Genomic DNA, 22502 nt, shown 5'->3' with positions numbered 1-22502 from the left:
GTCTCAATGTTTCCTTTGCACAAGCCGGTTCAGCCTTTCAGGTCCAAGTTGACTGAAAAATAGTTTTTTCTCAAAAGACTAAGCTTTCAGTTGGGTCAGTGAGCTGCTGTGACTTATCCTGCAGCTGTCTGAGGACCAGACCAAACTTTGGCAGTGATGCTGTGGGACTGTACACTGGGGCTTCTCTGTTCAGCTGTTGCTGGTGAGTGGATCAGTGTATGTGGACCAGGAGAATGCCCATGTGATTCTGGCTTGGAGTTGGGTACACAATGGGGCTGTACCCTTGAAATAATTCTCATAGGAAGGGTCTTTTCTACGCCTATTGCCAGTGTTTAGCCTTGCTGTGAAGTCTGCTGTATCAGTTCTTTTACCAATTTATAGGCAGGTGTGGAAGGAAATACAAATTAGTCTTTATTTTACCCAACATCAGAATGGGAAATCCATTAGTCTGGCAGAAAACCAATCTAAAGTGTGATTGAAATGAAATGTCTTTTCACTAGCTCTGCTGTTTACAGACTGCTTTATTTGCTTTGGTGAATGACAGATTTGATGCTAATTTGAAAAGCAAAACATTAAATAAAGAGGTGCTGTGTAAATAATTCAGTAAGGGGTGAGTGTATTAGATCTCTTATTGAATAATTCCAATGGGGAATTTTACAGGTAGATGTTGTCATAATAGTTTCTAAACCTCTTTCATCTGTTTTTGGGATCTCCACTTTTTTAGAAGGAATTTTTATTTATTTTGAAACTTTCTATTCTCTCCCCAATGTCTACTCTATAATATACATGCAGATACTGTTGATGCACTCTAAGGAGTTACGAATTTTGTTTTAGAGTGGACTTGCTTCAAAGACAAAGTTTGACACTTAATCAAGGTAATGACTAACTAATAGATCTCTTAAAACTTGGAAATTTCTCAAAGTACCTCAGTTGTGTAGAGCTGCCTTGCCTACCTTCTTTCTGTCACTCACTTGGCCAGAACTGTTATCTAACAGGAACAGTGTTTAAAAGCAATATTATCAAAAAAGAAAAGGCCACCTAATGCTAAGCAGGATGTAGCCAACTTGACTGTGAGATGAATCTTTTAAAAAATGGGCTGGGTGGTTGAGAGAAGACGTAAAGGATGGGGAAGATGATGGAAACTTCTCTCATGGAAATTCATAACAACAGACGACACCCAGCTAAATTTTAAAGCTTTGTTGCAGAATATAGGTGAGTAATCCATCAAATGTAATAGGCAGCATGTACGTTTGCCATGTGGCATAAGGGAGTAATGTAGTTAAAATAACTGCAATTATGTAAGCACACAGCCTTGGGAAATAGGAAGGGCAGAGCCAGTATTTCCCAGGTAAAGCTCAAGATACCATCTGTGAAACATTTTGATTTAATTGCCTTCTGAACTTAAGAGCAGAATTAAGAATAGTACTGATTCTGAAACATGAAAGTTTCATAATTGTGCCTCAATGTGAGCCAATATTACTGTCACTTCTTAAGCTATCATTTTGAAATGAGATCTGCATGGGCCATTGCTTTCTGCAGGCTTTCCCCATCTTCCAGTGGGCTCTGTGGGGTGGAGGGTCCCCCTGTCATTACCTGCTTGTTGGGCCAGGGGGTAATGCTCCAGAACATTTGCTTTTGGGATCTGTCTTGGGCGGAAATTATCCCACTGAAGTCTGTACTGCATTGTCATATTCTCTACTCTTCTGCTAAGGGTTCCCTGTAAAAGTAGCTTGTCTGTCTTTGTAATAATTAGCTTTCTTCTCTAATGCAAATTCTTCACTTTAAGTGTTTTAAGTTCCCACTGAGTTTTAGAATAATTTTTCTGAAGTGATGGAGCTTTCATTAGATTGTTTAATTTTGCTTGGTTTTCTGTCAGGTTCTTTTGTTTGCTTGTTTTGTTCAGTAGCCATCAATGTAACACTTGTAAAATTACTATTTAAAAGCAGATCTTGACATCTACTCTAGTATTTAAAAACTATGTGGGGGAATAAATAAGCATCAGGAATGGCAAATATCTTTCATGTGGGTTAAACAAAGAAATGTGAGAAACTTCTTGTTCTCATTTAAAAATAAGGAATGTTTGAGGCATACCAGTAATTCCCATTACAAGAATCACTAATAGTTTTATGTGCTAACCAGACTTGAGTACTTCCAACAACTTATTGCCTACTACTTGTCATCATGAGGCATTCTCATATGGTTTGCTGTTGTATTTGTGGCATTTTTGGCTGGTGTAAATGATTTTACCTACCCTTGCCTCTCCAGTAAAAGTAATGGTCCAACTTGAAATTGGTTCTGCAAAGCTGTATGCCTTAACTCAGCTCCAGTTAGTGGCCTCTTTCAGCTGTCTGCTGAGCTGCAGGGAACCAGAGGCCAGCAAATTACCTTGCTCTTTTAACACAGCCCTTTCCCTCCTTTGCCTCACTTACACTCTGTATTTTTATAATGGTGAAGACACATATGTTTGAAGATGTCTCCAGAAGTTATATTTGTGCAGCTGACTTGAACCTAGGTGCACAATATTACTTCCATTGACATTTTTAAATAAAAAGGAGACAAAAGAAAAATAGGGCTTATTTCTTTCTAACAGCTGAGTACCTTGCACATGTGTTTGAGGTAATTTCAGTGCTTATTTCCCAGATGTGTGTGCTTGAAAGGACTGCCTCTATGTTCTTTAGTATTTTTCAAGCCGGGCAGACTGAACTTATATGACTGCATTTTTTTAAGTTCATGTAAATTGCTTCCAATATGTCATTTAAAATAACCTAATTTTGAAAATGAGTCTGCTAGTGTGACTTCCCTAATTTTGAGAGAGTTTACTGCAATCTAGACACTGCATTTGAAAAAAAAAGTTCCCTATTGTTAGTGCATTTTACTTGCATTTTTAAATTTTGTTACAAGCAGAAAGTGGAACATTAGAAATAAAAGTGCAGATGTGCTGATTCTGTAAGTAGATTAGCAGGTATGTAAACTAAATGCATATTTTCCTGACTGAACTGTGGCTATAAAAATGCTTAATGTTGCAGATGAATTTACAGCATGAAGGACTAAAGCTGTATATTTAACAAATGGCCTTCTCTGCCCCTCAGGCTTTGTCCCTTCAGGCCAAATATTTCCAGTCTCACATTTAGAGTATAAGTTCTGTAGACTTCAGAACTGCCAAATGTTATGGAAGACTGTATTATGGTCAAAGCGTTATCAGGTTACTACTTAAGAGCATGGTTGTACTGTAAAAAAGCAGTCTTCCAAAAATTTTTTTTTTCCCTGAAGCAGAAGCTAGTTGTTTATCTTGTGTGTGGGGTTTTTTACTCTTCTATATTTTTTTAAAAAAAAAACCCCAAGGTTTGGTTGTATTATTTTCCAGCACGTTGGAATTTGTGTGTGAAGTAAGTGTAACAGGATAAGACAAAATACCTTCCGTGCTGCCATTCACCCTACTTGTAGGTAGTTAACAAACAAAAAAATCCTGAAAACCTGACATTAATGCAAACAGTTGTTCATAGAAACGAACTTACAAAGGAAAACTAGGTAGCTAGCTAAGTTAAGAAAATAAGTAGAATTGTAAAGCACAGTGAAAGTAAAGTAGTGGTGTTATATATGAAAGTTGATTTTGAATAAATCTTAACTGTAGAAAAGTTCTGAACAGAACTGTCTTTCTTGCACACATTACTGCTACCCTTAAAATAATTAGTTTTAACTTATTGTTCTTTGCTTACCTCCAGATTCAGAGTAATTGATCAGTCAGTATGGTGGCAGGGCTGTGGCTGCTCTCTGGTATATCCTTCTCTCAGGATAGTAACTCAGTGGTGAAAACTTTTCAGAGTAGGTTTAGCAACTGCTGGGGAGTTGTATCTTGCTTGCTTGGTTATGAACAGAAAATAAATGTTGAAGTCTAAGAGCCTGTACTGCCTTTAGCTCTTGTGAAATATTTTAAAGGGAGAAGAGCTGTGAGTGCTGGGGTCAGGAGAGGTGGGACAAATGTGTCTCTGTCAGTATGGGAGGGGGTGGGAAATGTGAAGATTGACTATTTTCATCTGCTGCCTTTCTAATATGAGCAGAAGTAATATATTGGAAGTAGTCTGGTTCCAAATAAGCTTGCTTTTGGTCTTAGTGCCTAACAGGCATAAGAGTTGCTATTTAAACACCAGCAGCATGTTTGGGTCCTAACACAAAATTAAGGTTGTTGACAAGTTAGGTGGATAAATGTAAAGAGTTGTCTATTTGTGAGGTTGCAGTTGTCAGAATGAGAGGTTTGCATTGTAAGAGGGAAAAGTCAATCAACACCCCCAAACCCATAATAAATGGCAATTCATTTTGAGCCATCATCTGCACAGAATTTTCTGGATTTTTTTGAGAACATGTTTTGAAGCAGTAGGTTACATGTTTAACCTACGTGATAAGGTTTAAGTTAGGTTGCACGTTTAGGTTTTGGTCAGCGTGTTGAGCTAGCTAGTCTGAGTTCCAGTACCATCTTCATCAGAATGAGAGCAAGAAAACTGACTGGCAGTTACATTGGTAAACTATTTTTCTTATTGAAGAACTGATTAAATGTAATGTGATTTGTATTCAGTGGATATGTTTATTGAAAAATTGAGCCATAATGTGCACAAGGTGTCTGTGGGCTTTGGTAGAATATCATTATAACCACTGAACAATGTACCTTGTTTGCCATGCCTTGCCTCTTGATAGACTGTTCTCTTGAGACCGAAATGGAAAGAATATTGGATTTTAAGGATAACTTACTGTAATCAATCTAACCAATAAAATAATTATTTATAAAATACAGATTTTTAACACTTCCCCACAGCACCAGTTACTTACAGCTGAGTTGCCTGGCTGTCGTAGTTGGGCAGTCTGAAGCACCTGGTGTTGAGGTCAGGGTTGGGTTTCGTATATTTGATTATCATCCATAGTTTGGCTTATAAAGCAAGATGGCAGGGATATTTATAATTTGTCTCTACCCATAAAATCTTTTCTCTTGTGTGATTGCTAGTGCCAAAAGGAAGAGGGTCACTCAAATTTCCATTAGAAAAGGAAGAAGATGTCCCCTGCATCTGATTTTGCCAGCACCTTTATAAATACAGAGCTTTGTAGCAAACGTTGTGCTGTGGTTTAACAACAGCCAGCAGCTAAGCCCCACTCAGCCGCTCACTCACTCACCCTTGGTGGGATGGTGGAGAGAATCAGAAGAGTAAAAGTGAGAAAACAGGTGGGTTGAGATAAAGACAGGGTAAAGCAAAGGCCATGCACACAAGCAAAGCAAAACAAGGAACTGATTCAGTACTTCCTATTGGCAGGCAGATGTTCAGCCATCTCCAGGAAAGTAGGGGTCCATCACATGTAGTAGTTACTTGGGAAGACAGATGTCCTAACTACAAACCTTTGCCCCTTCCTCCTTCTTCCCCCAGCTTTATATGCTCAGCATGATGTCAAATCGTCTGGGATATCCCTGTGGTCAGCTGGGGTCAGCTGTCCTAGCTGTGTCCCCTCCTGACTTTTCATGCACCCCCAGCCTAGTTGCTGGTGGGGTTGTGTGAAGCAGAAAAGGTCTTGACTCTTGAGTAAGCACCTCTCAGCAATAACTAAAACATCCCTGTGTTACCAAGTTTCCAGCACAAATCCAAACCATAGCCCCATGCTATCTACTATAAAGAAAATTAACTCTATTCCAGCCAAAGCCAGCACACATTGTAATATAAACATAGGGCACGCAAAAATGGTCAGCATAAAGGCAGTGTCATTGAGCTGGGAAATGCTGATGCTGGAAAATGTGGACTTCAAAGAGACTTGCAGAGAGAATATTTTCTGAGCACAAAATTAATGGTGATTTCAGATGTTCAGACACAGGACAGAAGTGCAAGCAGGAAAACAAGTGGGTAGCAGAGTGAGAATTGGGGAGGGGTAGATCAGATGAACTCCAATGAAGGCAAGCTTCTCTGTGTTGCATCTTGTGATGAAGGGTGGGTGTAGTGTACTCTGAGATGCCTAAAAACTCCAGTGAAATGGCAGTGAACAGGAGGTACTTGTAGAAGTGGAAATAAGGGTGAAATTATTTTTCAGGAGTGTTAAGGTGAGGACAAATGAGAAGGTGATAGTGGGGAGATCTGAGGAGAGAGATGCATTACCATCATGAGGTCAGAACTGGCTCTCCAAACCTGCGGCTGGCTTAGCCTGGAGGAGATGCAGAAGGGCAGCCAGAGAAAAGGAGCTAGTTTTCAAGGTGTGCTGCAGTCTGGACTAACAAAGGTGATTGCACAGGGGTATGGAGAGAAGTCATATGGCAAAGTGAGACACTGAGTGGGAATAGGAGAGACACCCTTCAAATGTGCTGTGATTTTTAAAAAGCATTTTCTAGGGGGAATGAGGCAAGAGAAGGGCTGATAAGTACTTGATTTTGGAGCAAAAATTAGTATTCATATAAGCATACTTATTTGAAAAGTTTTACATATGTAGGTGGCACTGCATGCAAATTGGATGTGCTGGATAATTTTTGTGAGTTAATGGTATTACCAGTGGTGCTATGACACTTCATGATCCAGGTGTGGAAACAGTTGATTCATCAGAGTGTGTTCTAATTATAACATAGCTAATTATTGTATTTAAAAGGAGTATGCAGACATATTGGCAACTTTCTTCCCTCACACCTACCTTAGAAATACTTCTTCGAAAATTAAAATTTTCAATAGTACATGTTGCAAAGCTGAACTTCTACACATATGAGTAACTTGGACTTTAGGTGGAGATGGTAATAAAAATGAATTTGAACAGCTGCTCTTTATTTATATTTTCCTCTTAACTGTAATGGTTAACCACAGCATGGTTTCTTGAGATAATGCTTTATAGCATGGAAGCATCTCGTTTGGTATATAGAGATTACGAAATCATATTGTTGTGCATAACAGCTCAGCTATAAATTAGCCCCAAGCATAGTGCGATGTGGTCAGCTAACACTCCCTGATCTGTATTTCACATGTGCTCTGTTAGCCCTCTCTATTTTTTTTCCATTCTGTTTCCTGAAAATCTTTTCCAAAACACTTTACTGACCTTTATTTCAAAAATCCATATTTCTGTTTTGGTTTGTTTTCCTGCAGGCAGCATCATAAAATCTTAATCAAGTGAAAATGGCCATTAGCAATCTGACATCAAAGGCTGTACTACTGTATGATGAATGGATTAAAGATGCCGGTGAGTCATTTAATTCTGAAATTTACTAATTTTCAATAATTTTGAATAGCTATGTGTAGCTATTTTGGGTTTGTTTATCAACTTAAAGGAGCTTTGTCTTCCTGTAAATGTTTCCATGAGTTGCCAGGTTACCTATTGACATTTTTAACTATAAAGAACAGACTAGTTTCTGTGTTTTAAAAAAGGAAAAAAGCAAAATTCAGCTAGTTTACAGGTATAACCTCAGACTAAAAGTGCAGACAGTGATTCTTCTGTAAGAGCTTCTGGCTTGACTGAATACAGAGTTTATGTTTTTCCTGTGCTGCTGAACAGAAAGCTTGAACTCCTCTTCGGTACTGAACCATGGTATTTTAGCAGTTAATTGAGCTAGCTGCGTGTTGTTACTGTATTTTGCTTTTGCAAAGTGAAAGAAATAAAAAACCTGTTCAATTACAGTATCTTGAAATTAATCCTCAGATTAATTAACTCTATTTTGAAAAGGCATGTTAGTCTCTTGTTGCAACTGGTATGAGGATATTAAACACACTTTGCTTTAATGTTGTTCTGTAGTTCTACATGCTTACCAAAAAATTACAGAACATTTCAATTTTGGGGTTAGGACTCATCTGTCCCAGTGGCATTCCTGGGTGTTCCTCACTGTGGTAGACACATAGTGACAGGGATTAGCTAACTCCTGGAGACAATTTAAGAAGCAGTTAAGGTTTGATCGCTAAAATTACTAATTTATCTTTTCCAGTACAGCTGAGAACCGTTTCTCTTGTTCTGTAGAACCACAGCATGCAACAGAGAAGGGATTTTTATCAGTATGACTCATGGAGTGAAGTGGATTGGGACAGAGCTGGGTGAGGGAGTATTTCTGCTGCAGTGTCCATGACTTCAGAATTTGAGTTTCTCATCTCCCTGCCTACCAATGCTTGTATTTGGCATCTCGTAGCATGCTGTTAGTGGCAGGACATGGTTTCCTCAGGATCAAGCTTGGAAGACCAATGAGAAAGTTTTGGTAGTACCAGTGCAAGGGGTGGATGCAGAAAAAGCAGTTGGTTGTGAAGAGCTGGTGATTCTCTTCCTGCTGCTGCAACACATACAGATGCCCAGTGCTGTGGTTCACAACTCTTGTTGGTCTGTGGACAGCAGCAGTGGGCACGTTTCAGGCTGTGAGCAGCATTATAATGTGCTTTCCTCCTTAGTCTGTTTTAAAACTTCCAGTGGCTGTAAACAACATCAGAGGGTCTAATGGGTGATAGGTTGCTTGACTGCTGTGGGTTGAAAATCACTAACATAAGACATTTAGCCATGAATTACACACTTAATAAAAATTGCAGTGGTCTAATTTCATCCCCAAAATACAGCAGCAAAGCATGAAAGCAGCAGTTTGAGTCAATAATTAAGTTTGGGGTCATTCAGAAATGAATCTTCCAAAAGTCAGTTTATAAAAATTAAAAAAAAATCAAACCAAAACATGAAGTTCATATCAGTTCTGCTTATGGAGAAATGTGGAAGTCTTTGGTGAGCTGGGACTTGGTGATGAACTGCAGAAGGGTGCAGTGGAATCATGGTGAAGCTCAGGGAGCACCTGCCAGACTCAGCTAGGGGGAAAGGGAGTGGGGCATGCATAGGAGGAGGACTCTCAGCATTACTTCTAGGATAACTGGAGAGCAACCGGCAACATTTTTGCAGTTTGGAGGCTTGTAATGTGAAAGTGTGTGTTTCATAGTGCTGTGAAAGTGGTGATGTATCTGGACTGAATAGGCACAAGCCTCAAGTACTAAGCTATGAATACCAACTGATGGGACAGACTTTAAAATCCCTGTATTTACTAAGTCTAACATCGTACTGCTTATAAAGCTCAAGGATCTTGAAAATGGGGCAACTCCCCTTCTGTGACTTGAACTTGTGATATAAGGTTCATGCTCTTCCAGAAGAATGAAGTCTCATGTGGTAATACAGCCTTGGTGATCTACTTGTGCACTGCCATCCTATGCTGCCCTCTGAACCCCATTCATGTGTGAAAACAGACTTCTCATGAAGGAGAGCTCTAAACAGAAAATTGTGTCACTCATGATTCTGTGTCTCCTATTCATTATGTGTGAAGAATTGATGCAGAAAGAAGGATTGAATCCTACAGGTGCTAAATCTTGTTACCCAGTCAGTATGGATTTGAGGTGAACAGACTCTGAAACATCATCAGTGACAGCAAAACCTAAACCGTTAAGAATTATGTATCTTTCTGTAACTGTTTCAGGATTTAGTAAGTACTGGAAAGATCTGATTTCTTTTTTTTCCCCCCCCTCCTCTAGATCCAAGACTGGAAGGCTGGCCACTCATGTCTTCCCCTTTTCCAACAACCTTTATCATTGGAACCTACATTTATTTTGTCACGTCCTTGGGACCCAAACTCATGGAAAATAAAAAACCTTTTGAACTTAGGCAGATAATGGCATTTTATAATTTTAGTGTGGTAGCCCTCTCTTTATATATGACTTATGAAGTAAGTACTACTTTTATTTGTAATGTATTTATATAATTCATGTGTCTACTAACTTTTAATAAATTTATAAATATAATCCCTACTCTGAAATTCTCAAAAAAACTATTGTTCTGATTATTGCTTGGAGGAATATCATTACAACATGCTAAAATAATTGAGCTGACACTTGAAAAAAGGGAATGTCATACCTAGAAAGATTGTAAATTATTTTATGTGTCATTATATATAATTTACAAAATTAACAAGTCTTATAATATTTAATTTCCTTGGGCTGTAGCAGGTAAAGCAGACTACATGTTTTTTTAGTCTGTTGTAATTGTTTCTGCCCTACTACGTGATAGTCAACACTGATGTTTCAGACACTGTATAGAGTGTGTTTACTATGGAAAAATCGTCAGTTAGACCTGCCTTTTAAATGACAGAAGTTAACAAAATCTAAGTTGGAGATCTTCATCCTTTAAAAAAACCCCAAAACAAAACCAGTGAAAAAGCTAACAAAAAACCCCACCCAAACCATGAAAATCTTTAGCATTGATATTCCCCCCCCCCCGCCCCCCAACCCCAAAATAGCAAATACTCTTTCTCTCAAAAGGTATTTTAAGATTTTGCTGTAGTTTGTAGCCAATTTAGACTTTAAGACTGGAAGACCTGATTTGTATAGTGTTATGGGTTGAATGACCTAAAAATCCTTAACAGTCTGTAGTGGTATAGACCATGTAGAAGCTATAATTTAGAACCTTAAACCTTAAGATACCTAATGTCCGAGTTTTTTGTGGAGTTGTTTTTTGGTTGGTTATTGGGGGTTTTTTTGGTTCCTTGTTTTTTAAAGTGTAGCCATTTAACAATAGTAATGTGTGAATGATAGCCTTATACATTTGCTTGGTGAAGCGCCACTATGCTAGCATTGACCCTCTTTGTGTTAAATCTGTCTATGTGGCTATTTCAGATTTGGCAAACTGCTAATGAAAAGTTATCAGATTATTGTGCCAAATTGTCAGGATACCTTTCTGTTAGCTCAATTTGCATAAATTTCATCGTGAGTTAGTGAACTGCTTGACATTTCTTCTAACAGCACTCTAAAGGCAGAGCAGCTACTTTGTGTCATGACTGTTGTGTGGAAAGTGGTGGGCAACATGAATGCATTTGCTATTTAGACTTTGTTTTGAAAAATCACCAAACTTCCTTTTGTGATTTGGTGCCAAGTTTGGTTTTGGTTATAACCCTCAGAAACAAAAACAATATTAAACTTTTGTGAGTGTCTGACACTAAGACAGTATTCAATTAACCTGCTGTCAAGAATTCCCTGTTACAATTCCGTGAAAGAATGCATGGATAGAGTGTAACAGATTGAATTTCTGCTATTATCTGGTGGTCAGCAAAAAGCTGATTCTTTTCCTCTTTGGAACCAAGCCATTTGGTGGGTGTTTTAGTATTGTGCTGTCTCGGTGTTGTTTCAAATCTTGTTTTATTTAAGTAACTGATTCTTTTAGGAAGTTAAATGGACTAAAACCCTCCATCTGTTAAGAGAGCTGAACCTCCTATCGTGCGTGAGTGGATGATGATCAATGGATGAGAAGCGCTTTATAAACAGATATAAGATACAGTAGTCCTAGTAGCTGGCAGGGAAATGAGCCAAGTATAATATTAACAATGTTGCTCTTGTTCAAGCTTTAATGTATTCAAAGAGAAAAGATTAAATTATATTTGTTACATGCAGTTCTTTGGTGATACATGTGCTCTCAATTGTAAAACCCTAGCTTCTCACGCTTCTATCAGTGAAAGACTAATTGAACCATGCAGTTCAAGCAAAATTTTAGAAACAATGATAACTGAAAATACAGTGCATATTGATTCATTCCTTATCTTCAATGATATTAAGCCATACGTTTCTGTTGTGCTGGTTTTCTTTCAGTATTAAGATGCTGTGCTGGTTTCTTTTCAGTATTAAGGTCGGTGGCTGTGATAGCAACTTTCAAAATTTCAATATTTTTGATTTGTTTTTGTGGTCTGATTTACACAGTAAATTGCCTTTTTAACTCTGGTTTTGAGATGCAGCTGTTTCTCCTCTTCAGTTACTAGTGCTGCAATAATAGTTGTAAGAAGAAAGTTCGTGTCTATAGGTGTAGTCCTGGAATTAGAAATTAATTAATCTGCAATAGCAAAGGATTTCATGGTAGCTAGACCACATGATTGACAAGGTTGATGACTCAACAAGTTTTTAATATTGTTTTCCCTTCCTGCTTAGTGATTGCTATAGTAATCCGAAATTAATGAATTTTTCAAAAGACATGAAGTAAGTCTTTGCCCTTTCCCTTTTCTTTGCTTCAGTTTCTTATGTCAGGTTGGGCCACAGGGTACTCATTCCGGTGCGATATTGTTGACTACTCGAGGTCACCTACAGCTCTAAGAGTAAGTTGCCAAGCACAAAGCTGAATTGTTATGCCACACTGACTTTATTTTTAGAAATGCTTTTTGAACAACCAAATGCACTGTTGTAGAGTGGAATGCACTAAATGGAAATGCCCTCTTTCATAATGTAGAGCATGAGTTAACTGGAGAGGTTGATTGTTTGGGAGAAGAGGCAACATATTTGTTAGCTTGTTTTTCTTGGTTTTAAAATTCCTTCAGGATTAAAAATTGGTTTGTGTTTTTAAAGAAAAACCAAACAAACTGTACATTTAAATATTTCTGCCAACTTTATGACACCACTTACTTGTCCTAATACTTTCCTTTATTTAGTCACTTATTTTTCCTGCAGCTACTTAGTTTTATTTATTACTATTATGATTAGACAATTTCTGTTTTTTTGCTCTTGCAGATGGTACGAACTTGTTGGCTTTACTACTTTTCCAAGTTCATTGAATTATTAGACACTGTAAGTATTTGTAGCCTAATAGAAGAAGTAGAGATGTTTCCTTTTCACAGTAGAGGAACTAGTGCTGTTGGGGGCTGGGGACACAATTTGCTTTTTATTTAGTCCTCCTATCTTCCATTATTGAAACACCATCAAGGTGTTTACTCTTATTATCTCTGTTCATCTTACTGTTTTATTACACTGTTGTTCCTTGGTTATCAGGAAATTTTTTAATGAGGGAACACACCTTTAAAGATTTAGGAAGCCCTGATAACTTGTCTCTTTAACAGCTGAATACACTACCCTGTTGTGCTATGGCAATATTGTCTCAACACTGCAGATGATAAACAGTGTTGATCACGCTGATTTTTTTTTTTCCATGTCATCTTCAGATTTTATCTTCCACATTCACAACATTTGCATCAGCAGCTCTGAATACAGCATAACTTGCCATACCTACCTGGTCTAAATTCCTGTGTATGTCTTGAGGGTCATGACTTTAGATGTGCTTGATATCAGGCTGTCACTCTAACCTGTTTCAAAGAAAGTCTGAGCAGCAATGCACTGAAGCAGAACGCAGACCTTGCTCACCACCAGCAGCCATCTGCCTTACCTTCTTCCCGAGACCGACACCTAGTAGGATTGATTTAGCTATTTTCAAACCAGCTTCTGAGTGTTGGAATCAGCTGCAATGTCATTTGCCCTGTTGTGTGGGGCACAATAGTGATGATTCAGGATCTGACTCATGAGCAGTTAGGATGTTCTACACCCTGGGAGCAAAGTTAGCCATCTGACTTTCATCTGCAAATGTCCATGATTCACCACTGGAAGATCTTACTGACTGAGCCAAATGGAATGGTAATGGAAGGGCCAGGAATGCTAAACTGGAAAAGCCTGAGAAGTTTAGTCCTCTATTTACCCTCACTACCCACTAGTTAGACTGCTCCTTTTTAATTAGTCCTGGGCCTGAAAAATTTAATAAAAAAATTGGTTTGTTTGAATCTACCCAATCAGGTACCTGTTTCTCAGCAGCTTTTTGGTTTTATTGCAAAAGTAATTTTTAGCTGTCTAATTCAGCTGTTGCCAAATGTTTTCCCTGGCACATCAGACTTCCTCTGTGTTCATTTGCTCACCATTTGATACTACCCTTTGCATGACCTGACTTCTCCTTAGAGTTTTCTTGCTCCGTCTTCCCTTAACAGTACCATTGATGTCTGTCCTTTAAAATGTGGCTTGTCAATATTGATTAAGAATACCTACATATATTTTGTCCAATTTTGCCTTTTTCCAGAGGAAGCTAAGTCAGTGCTCTCTCTCTCTCTCTATATATATATAAAAAGTGCTATTTATGTAACTTACCATTTTTTGCTGTCTCTATCTGTTGCTAGTCCTTTGGTTCATTTTCTCAAATGGCCTTGCATTAGTAGTTCAGGGGACTTAAATTCTGATGCTTCTAGATACTTCTCAATCCAAGCAAGTCCATCTTACGCTGTCTGTTGCACATGCAGGTGATGGCTCAACCTTGGACATTTGCTTTCAGAGCTTGCCCTGGCTTTTCAGACTCTACAGGTGGATTTTACATACTGGCTTAATTTTTTTTTTTTTGAAAACTAGCCTGCATATCCAGAGCCTGTTTCCCTTCTCCCAAGACTGCAACTGTGAAAAATTTTTAAACGTATAGTAGTGAGCAACCAGTGAGAAAACTGATGCATACAGTTTTCTGTCAGTATGCTGGGCTTAATTATCTCCTGTAACATTCTGTTCATTAAAAATCTGTTTCAGATATTTTTTGTGCTGCGTAAGAAAAACAACCAAGTCACATTCCTGCATGTCTTTCATCATTCCATCATGCCATGGACCTGGTGGTTTGGAGTCAAATTTGCTGCAGGTAGTGGGGAGAGAGTTTAAGTTGTACCTGTCTTCTGGTAGTAAAAGTTAATTATGCTGGACAGAAATATTTAAAAACCAGAATTAAAAACCTTGCAAACCTCAATGTTTTTAAATTTAAATGTCTGCAGTATTTCATGGAACATCTGAGATCATAATTATTTAAATGGGTGGGGAGTACTCATCTTTCCTATTTAACAGCATTTCGTGCAGTGTTGGTTTCTCATGGCGGGGGAAGGTGCAGAGGAGAGAGTTGTATATAAGCAAAGAGCATTATTACATGAAAAAGAGATGTGACTGCAAAGTCAGAAGTGCTAGGAGAGATGTATGAAGCAGATGGCTTTAAAGTAGTTTCAACAGTTGTTTGTCCCCCTGAAATGTAAGAAGTGAGTTGTACGGGAGGACTGTGTTAACATTTTTTTTTCTCACCTGTTTAAGAAATTATTCAGTCTTTGAATTCAGTTTTTTTTTACTGGCTTTAGGTAGCTTAATTGGGGTTCATTTACATCTAATACTTTGGCTTTCACAAAATGACAGAAATATTTTTCTGGACCTTACTTATTACAGAAGCTTATTTGAATTGTACTGAATTGAAAGTCTTTGTCCACTTCTAGCTTACCTTCACTTTCTCCTTTCCTGCTCTGTGTGTCTATGCATGCATCTTCCTATGATACATTATTAGTGTGCACCACTAATAAATATAGCTTGCCATGAGAATAGTCTGATAAGCACAGAGTGGAGAAATGAAGTCTTTTACTAGTCCATTTGTAGTAGGTGTGTGGGGTTTTTTCTACTGAAAAATAAGGGGTTTTGTCCATGTTTCTTCACTCATGTTCTCTGGCATGTTTTTATCTCCCAGAAAAATCAGTGATGAATAGAAGAGAGCAACTGCTTATTAAATCTGATCTGTTAGTATCTGTTTATGAATACAAAGCAGTCCAGAAAATTTGTAAATGGGATATTTTGAACATGTCTGGTGTGCAGATTTTCCTAGTGTATAAAAGGATATACTTCTGCTGTTGTTTGTCGAGTTTCTGTTACTAGGAAGCTGGTTCCTTAATCGTGTCATTCTCAAATGTTCACGAGTAACTGGTATTTTAAATTAATGATGAAATTGTGAATAGCTTTCTCAGCATACAGTTCAGTGTGTTTATAGATTTGCAAAAAAAACCCAACCCCAAAACCCAAACCAAAAACCAGCAACTAACAGTCCCTCCTTTTCAACCTTGAAAAGTTTCCATTTATAGGTGATTAACTTTCTGCCTTTTATCTGGACATCAGATCAGTATACCAGCTACAGGCTTCTGATTTTGTATCAGATTCAAATTTCCCATGTGATAATTTCACAAATACTTTCAGCAAAGTGTGCAAGAACTGTTTTGTCCTCTGCTAATAATAGTCCCTCATACTCATGCAGAGCTGTGTGTATTCCTACAACTGTATTGCTTATCTTTATACTAATCTTTCCAAATGTTGTCTGTGTGATAACTTCATTTTTTTTCCGAGCATTTCAGTCCTGCTGCTGATTATCTTCTATTCATTTTCATCACTGTTTGTCCTTCTGAAGAGTGACATTGATCAAGTCTTCAACCTGTTTGTAAAAAAACGGGTTTGAATGGAAATGCTGACTCTTCTTTTATCTGATATAAACAGGGAATTGTAAAATGGTGCTTATGTATGTTGTTGCTTTTTGGAGCATAGTTTTGTACTGTCGATTAGGTTGTTTTTTCTCTGCTTTAAGTATTTATTTTTTCTTCTGAATATTCACTGTACAAGCCAAAAAAAGTATGTATGTTTGAACTGTAAGAACACTCAAATTATTTTTAAAAATACAAATAGCTAAGTTTCAAAGAAAGTTTGCAATCACAGTTGGAGGTGTTATCTATCAAGCTGGAAGATTAGTGTGAGCTACTAAAGTCACAAAATATGTTTTATATTAACTTGATTCTTAACGGAAAATTACCTTTTTTCCCCTCACTAAATGTTTGCTTTTATGTAATTTTGTTTTCTTCCCGATGCTCAGTATTTTCATGTTCATATTTCTCTTAAAAATACTTTGCTGTCTGCCACTTCTTGGATCATTTTTACCTATAATTTCTTGTGTTCATTAAAATAAGATGACTTCATCGTCTAAGTCCACAGTTGATCCAATGGAAAAGGAAGTATTTCCTTACTTGCTTTGTGAAATGTTCCTATCTTACTAGCTTCAGTCATGAGTTTGCCCCAAATGGGGCTACTTGGCCTTAAATTTCCTTTTCACTGTAAGAATGCTTTTGAGATGGACAATGAATTTGTGAGACACTCATTTAGGTCATGATTCCAAAAACTTACTGTCCGAAACTGTGATTCTTTCCCTAGGAATCTGGAAATTTGTGTTGGGGAGAGAATTTTTACTTATCCTCCAGAAGTTTGCAAAGTTCAGCATTATGTCTAGAAAAGAGGTGTAAAACAGGAGGAATACTGTTTCTACTAAATTCTCTGCATCTCCATCATGTATATACTTTAATAAAAAATAATAAAAAATGAACCAAAGAACAAAAAATTCCTTTAAAACCTTTTACAGAGTATTAGATCATCTAGGCTTTATAGCTGTTTTGGAAATGCTTAAATAAGCCTTTTCTGAGAAAGAAAACTGATACAATTCCTCAGAATTGGTGGTCTGTAGGTTTTGTGGTATATTTTTTTTTTTCTACCCTGACTCAGAACAAAGTACTAGGACCTGAGGTGGCTTTCTAAATACCTGATGCAATAATACTACTACTATGTTTTGGTTTTCTACAGGTGGTTTAGGAACATTTCATGCTTTGCTGAACTGTATTGTCCATGTTGTCATGTACACTTATTACGGAATCTGTTCTTTGGGACCAGCCTATCATAAATATTTATGGTGGAAAAAATACATGACAACTATACAACTTGTGAGTAACTTTCTTTTTGACATAAACACCTCTCAAAGCTGATTGTGGCTAACACAAATTTAATGCAATACATTTGTACATTTAATTATGTTCACGTGTGTAGCTTACAGTTGGTACAAAGTTTACTCATGTTTTAATTGAGTAAAACAAAAGTCGTGAGCTCCCCTCAGTTACATATTTAATCTGCTGACTTCAGCTTTCACTATAATCACAGATTCAGACACATGATCTTTTCAGTTATGCGGTACTTGATAAATATACTTACAAAACTCATTGCCTGTGTAAAAATGATTAGAATGTAAGTTTACACCAAGAAAACATAATTAATGTACAGAATACACATGGGACTAGTAGTGAGGAAAGGAAATAAAGTATTTCTTTAGAATTCCATGTGTGTTCTTTCACAAGGAAATGTTTATGTTTAGAGAATTTGCCTCTCTCTAACTCAGAGCATTAAAAACCACTCTTGCAGTAATTACATTAAGTGTTTTATCAACCTTAGATCACTTTCAAAAGGTTAGTGCTGTGGGTGCTTTTCATGCCCAGTTTTTTTAATAGCCAAATTTTCAAAATTCAGCTTCTGGCTAAACAATTAGCTTGGCCTGAGCAAGTATGCTGATGGAAGATGGACAAGAGCAGGGAGAAGCAGCCATGGCTGTCTGCTTGCACCAGGTTTGGCATTAACAGAATAGTTCATATAACCATCTGTAATTCTAAACAAATTAGCTTGAATATTTGTAACTTACTTAAAGTCCTTTTGTCTTGGAGGCACTAGCAGTAGATTATTAACTTGGAGTTCATGTGGAAATTTTTTTTTAAAAATCTTCCATTAAATTGTTTTTTGGGGACCTGCAGGCCTTTCTGTCACATGCTAGTGTGCAAGGAAGGTGGGAATTCACATTCACCAACCCTGTAATGGTTACCTTTTTGGGTTTTTTTCTAGCTAATTTTTCTAAAGGAACCTCCCATTTGTCACTGGTCAAACACTGTCTGCCTCCTTTCTTCTCTGAACTGGCCAGAGCAGACTCCCATTCTCCTAGTATGGGTTTCTCAGTGCTGCTTGTAATTCAGTTCATCCCAGGACTTACCTTTCTTTACTCTGTGAAAGTGTTTTTCAGTGAAGTAACGGTTTTGGGAGACGAGCATTAAAGGTGCATATCTGTCATTTTAAAAAGACCCCTCCCTTCTGTTTTTCTGTATACAAGTTATGCTGAATCTTTCTAAACTCCTGTGGCAAGTTTGTCATTTATTTAAAAAGTATTTCTTTTCTTCACCTTTTTTTCTCCAGGTCCAGTTTATTATGATTACATGCCATATAGGACAAATCTACATCATGGATGATTGTCCGTACCAGTATCCAATTTTCATGTTTATTATTTGGCTATATGGCTCTATGTTTTTAGTCTTGTTCCTCCACTTCTGGTACCACGCTTACACAAAGGGACAAAGACTACCAAAGATGGCAAGAAATGGGATCAGCAAAGATCAGTGAAAAAAATTTTTGTCTCTAAAACCAAAAAAGTGTATATGTCAAATTGGAAACTTGCACTACTTGACAATCAAGATATTTAGGTGCACACACTACATGATGTATATTTTGTATGTTTTCTTCCAAAACAGAATTTGTATTTTTACCATAAGTTATTTGGGATTCAGAATTTGGGGGAGCAGGGAAGCAGCATGGATCACTGATTTTAAAAAAAGGCATTTTTTCAACAACTTGTTCATGTCTATCCTATAAGAAATCAATGGATAGATGATCTCTGTCTAGAAGATGCATGAAAATGAAGATACTCACTGGGAAAATTAAAATGTGTATGACAAGTAGTGAGTAGTCTGAATACCGAGGGGGAAAAAATTACTTCACCTTAAATGTTGTAAGTTGCTGAGACTGTCAGCTGCATTTTATTAATAGAATGAATCTTCCGTAAGTACTGTTTATGGAATCTAAAGCTTATTAATATAGTTAATACATAAACATTGCTACATCTGTTTACAAACTATATTACTTTAAAGAAAGGAATGTATGTTAATCTGTCAAGGTATGGTGTTTCATCGAAGATCATAGATTTTTGGATATACTGTCTTTTACTAAGATAACTTAATTCATTTCATGCTCTACTCACTTGAATATTATTCTAAATGTCAGGAACCTACTGATTTGGGGATTATCTGAACTCTTGTAGCATAATGATCAAAATGGCTGAAGCCTAATATACTTATTATTCAATGTATCTATGGTTATATTTTGATATTGGTAGTCTAGGCTGTTTAGGAAGGAAAAAAAATCTTGTAATTTGATAGTCAAAATCTTAGTCCTCAAGTTTTTAAAAAAATATTTTTTGATTGAAGCCTAAATGTCACCTAGCATGATTGTACTGTGCTCTATTTTCTTCCATTTTCATTATCTACTGAAATACATGCCTAGAAAGATTTTCTGTTGTTTTTTTCATTATTATTATTGTTTTTAACAACTTAAGGTTAAAGTTTCTCCGTTAATAGCACCACTTACCTTGTCCTGAACAAGGCAAAAATATATGTACCATTTTGAGCTGCTGAGTGGGGCAGGCAGTGGTGACTGGGCAAGACTCCAGTCCATGTAGTTTTCCAGTATGTTGTTTTCCATGGTTAGGCAGATTGTTATGGTCACACATGTACAGAAATCAAAGGACCTAGCTATCTGTGTGCAAGTTACATTTGTACTGTATGGGTTTATTAAAGAATTGGTGCATGCAACAGACGTCTAAATGAGGAGCTGAAGGTGTTCAGATTAGTTACGTTTAAGAGTACTGTTTTCTGTTATATTCACTGCTAACAGAGAAGCAGCTTGTGATATTTGAGTTGTGCTTGATCTGATCTGTGGGATTTTCAAATACCCAAAACTTTGGGACAGGTTTTAATTGGTTCCCTGTTGTACAATTCCAAGAAAGTAAGTTTTGTTACCTGAATACTTTTATGGGAATACTCACATTTATGATGCATTGTTAATGCTAAAAAAAATATAAACTTTATCTTGGACATGAGTTGCAGATGACTTCTTATGAGATTACATACAGGTAGTCTTTATAAAACAAATTCAAAAAAACCTGTATTTTATCTTTCCACTACTTAATCCCTGTAGCTTTCAACTGCCCTGGCAGATAGAAGATAGATTGCTTGAGATGTATATTATGACTCCTGAATTTTAGATGCTTGATCCTAGAATCTTCAGTGCTAAGATTTGGCTGCCTGGCAGTGCATGTGGAGAGCTGCTTTAGCACAGAATCCAAGACAGCTGGGATGCTGGTCAGGGGCCACACAGATTTTCAGTGGGAAAGGCAATCACTGACTTAAGTCTCAAACCCTGCCAGCCTCCAGCCTGTGTGTATGCCCCTGGCTTCCAAAGGAGGGAATTATCTCCTAAAGACAGAAGCTCATTGCTGTTTTTTCAAACAGAAAGGATTAGCCTCTGATATATTTTTAAATCTTGAATGGTGCCTACTTTTTATATAATAATTTATTAAGTAAGTACTGATGAAGAAAGTGGGGCAATTTGGTTCATTTAGGCCTTCTTGAGCCTGTAGGTTCAAATGTGCTTGGGAAATGCAGGCCTTTTGGGGAAAAGCTGTAATAGCTAGTTGGTAGTGTAAACTGGATGATGCTACTCTGCTTCTTCTGGAGGGAAGTGGGCATTACTCTAGTCTTGCAGGTGACTCCTGTGCTTGTAGTGAAGGTCCTAGTTCTGGTCTCCAGTTTTGCAATTATCTCCCTGTCCCTGCCCCATAAATATGCATGGAGGAATGCATCCTGCAGCTGGATGTGGGGGGACAGATACTTGTTTGTTGATTTGAGACCTAGATCTGCAACTGATTCTTTAAACTCACTTGGGTTTAAGTAGGAGCTGAGACTATACACATTCAAAACTAAGCAGCTCAGCACGTGGGCAGGTGCTGAACAGAAAGGAGGCAGGAAAAACCTGAATGTCCAGCAGTTTTACAGTAGCCAGCTGCCTCCAGACTCAGTTTGAGATTAAGAATTAATAATCAGGAGCAGAAACTGGAGATGCTAATCATCCAGTGGGCTGTCGGCAAGTGCCATTTCAGACTCCTACTGCATAATTTCTTGCACACTCGTTTAATTTTCTGTAGTTATGAAGCATTTGGAGAAAGAGAATTCATTGTTTCAGCAACTTGTATGGATGTATCCTAAGAGGTTGCATATAGTTTAACTATGCTCATGACATCAGTAGAAAATTTACTAAACTATGTCTTTCTACGTACAATGTTGCAACCTGTGAGAATCACACAATCTGGACAGTTAAATTTTTCTGCCTAAAAACTGTGCAATTTACATGCTGAAGTGTATTATACATCTGAGTTATGCTAGAAAGAGGAGCGTAACAGCAAAATAGTTAGAGCGAATGTTCACTATGATGAGGAGAACGGCATTGAAATTTTGAATTCCTTAGATTTGATGGAGGAGAAACACTGGTGTTACTACCTATTTGTCTCCTAAGAAATTGGTGTGATATTTTTTCCCCTTCTCTTCCCTTCGTAAATTAATGAAAAGGCTGTATTCTCTTCATCAAGGTGGCAATTCACCCCTCAATATTTCACTGAGGTGGTTTTACTGTTTTCCAAACCTAAGCCTGGGCCCCTGTCCTGAACCACTTACTGTCTGAGTAAGTACAAACAACAGCACGTTCTAAAAATCAAGTGATGTTATCTTCTGGGAAGCCAAGACGTCCCCCTGCAGTGGGCCGCCCCGAAGGAGACGCTCCCGCCCTGCCTGCTCGGGAGGAGGCGAGTTTCTCCGCCGGCGCTCCCCCTAGCGGTCTTGCTTCCCGTCCTCTCCCTGGCGCCCCAGGGCCCGCCTTCCGGCCGAGGAGCGCGGGCACGCATGGAAGCCTGTCGGCGGGACCGCCCGTGGAGCAGAGGCGGCCGCTGCCGGGGAGGGGTAGCGGGGGAGCCCGGGGCTGCGGTGGGAGAACAGGGGCCGCCGCCCCGCGCTGACCGGGGTGGGGGCGGGGGGGGGCGGGCCGCGCGCCCCGCCGCCAATCAAGGGCGGTGCGGCTTCGTCACGTGCCGCCGCCGCCACCCAATAGGTGAAGGCGGCGCTTCTCGGGCCCGGATTCAAACGGTCGGCGGGCGCGGCGCGTGCAGCTGCCCGTTTCCGTGGAGACGGCGAGGCC

The 22502-nt window shown here is 38.2% G+C and overlaps 1 protein-coding gene across 3 annotated transcripts in view; it reads left to right on the top strand.

Annotated features, from left to right (window-relative positions):
• ELOVL7 (ELOVL fatty acid elongase 7) overlaps window positions 1-19767 on the top strand; it is a 33247-nt gene extending 13480 nt beyond the window's left edge. Inside the window, exons 2-8 of one of the 3 annotated variants that reach the window (XM_074813299.1) lie at window positions 7092-7185; window positions 9483-9673; window positions 12002-12082; window positions 12492-12548; window positions 14310-14415; window positions 17196-17332; window positions 18621-19767. In XM_074813299.1, coding sequence (XP_074669400.1) covers window positions 7122-7185; window positions 9483-9673; window positions 12002-12082; window positions 12492-12548; window positions 14310-14415; window positions 17196-17332; window positions 18621-18824 — 840 coding nt within the window. In that variant the 5' untranslated portion in view covers window positions 7092-7121 and the 3' untranslated portion in view covers window positions 18825-19767. The remainder of the gene's footprint in view (window positions 1-7091; window positions 7186-9482; window positions 9674-12001; window positions 12083-12491; window positions 12549-14309; window positions 14416-17195; window positions 17333-18620) is intronic. The other 2 variants (XM_074813300.1, XM_074813301.1) reach the window with 2 other exon arrangements.
• The last annotated feature ends 2735 nt before the right edge of the window (window positions 19768-22502 follow it).

The sequence above is a fragment of the Strix aluco genome, chromosome Z (assembly GCF_031877795.1).
Source record: "Strix aluco isolate bStrAlu1 chromosome Z, bStrAlu1.hap1, whole genome shotgun sequence".
Taxonomy (NCBI): domain Eukaryota; kingdom Metazoa; phylum Chordata; class Aves; order Strigiformes; family Strigidae; genus Strix; species Strix aluco.
Note: the sequence above shows the minus strand (reverse complement) of the source record. Positions and strands in the feature narration are given on the sequence as shown.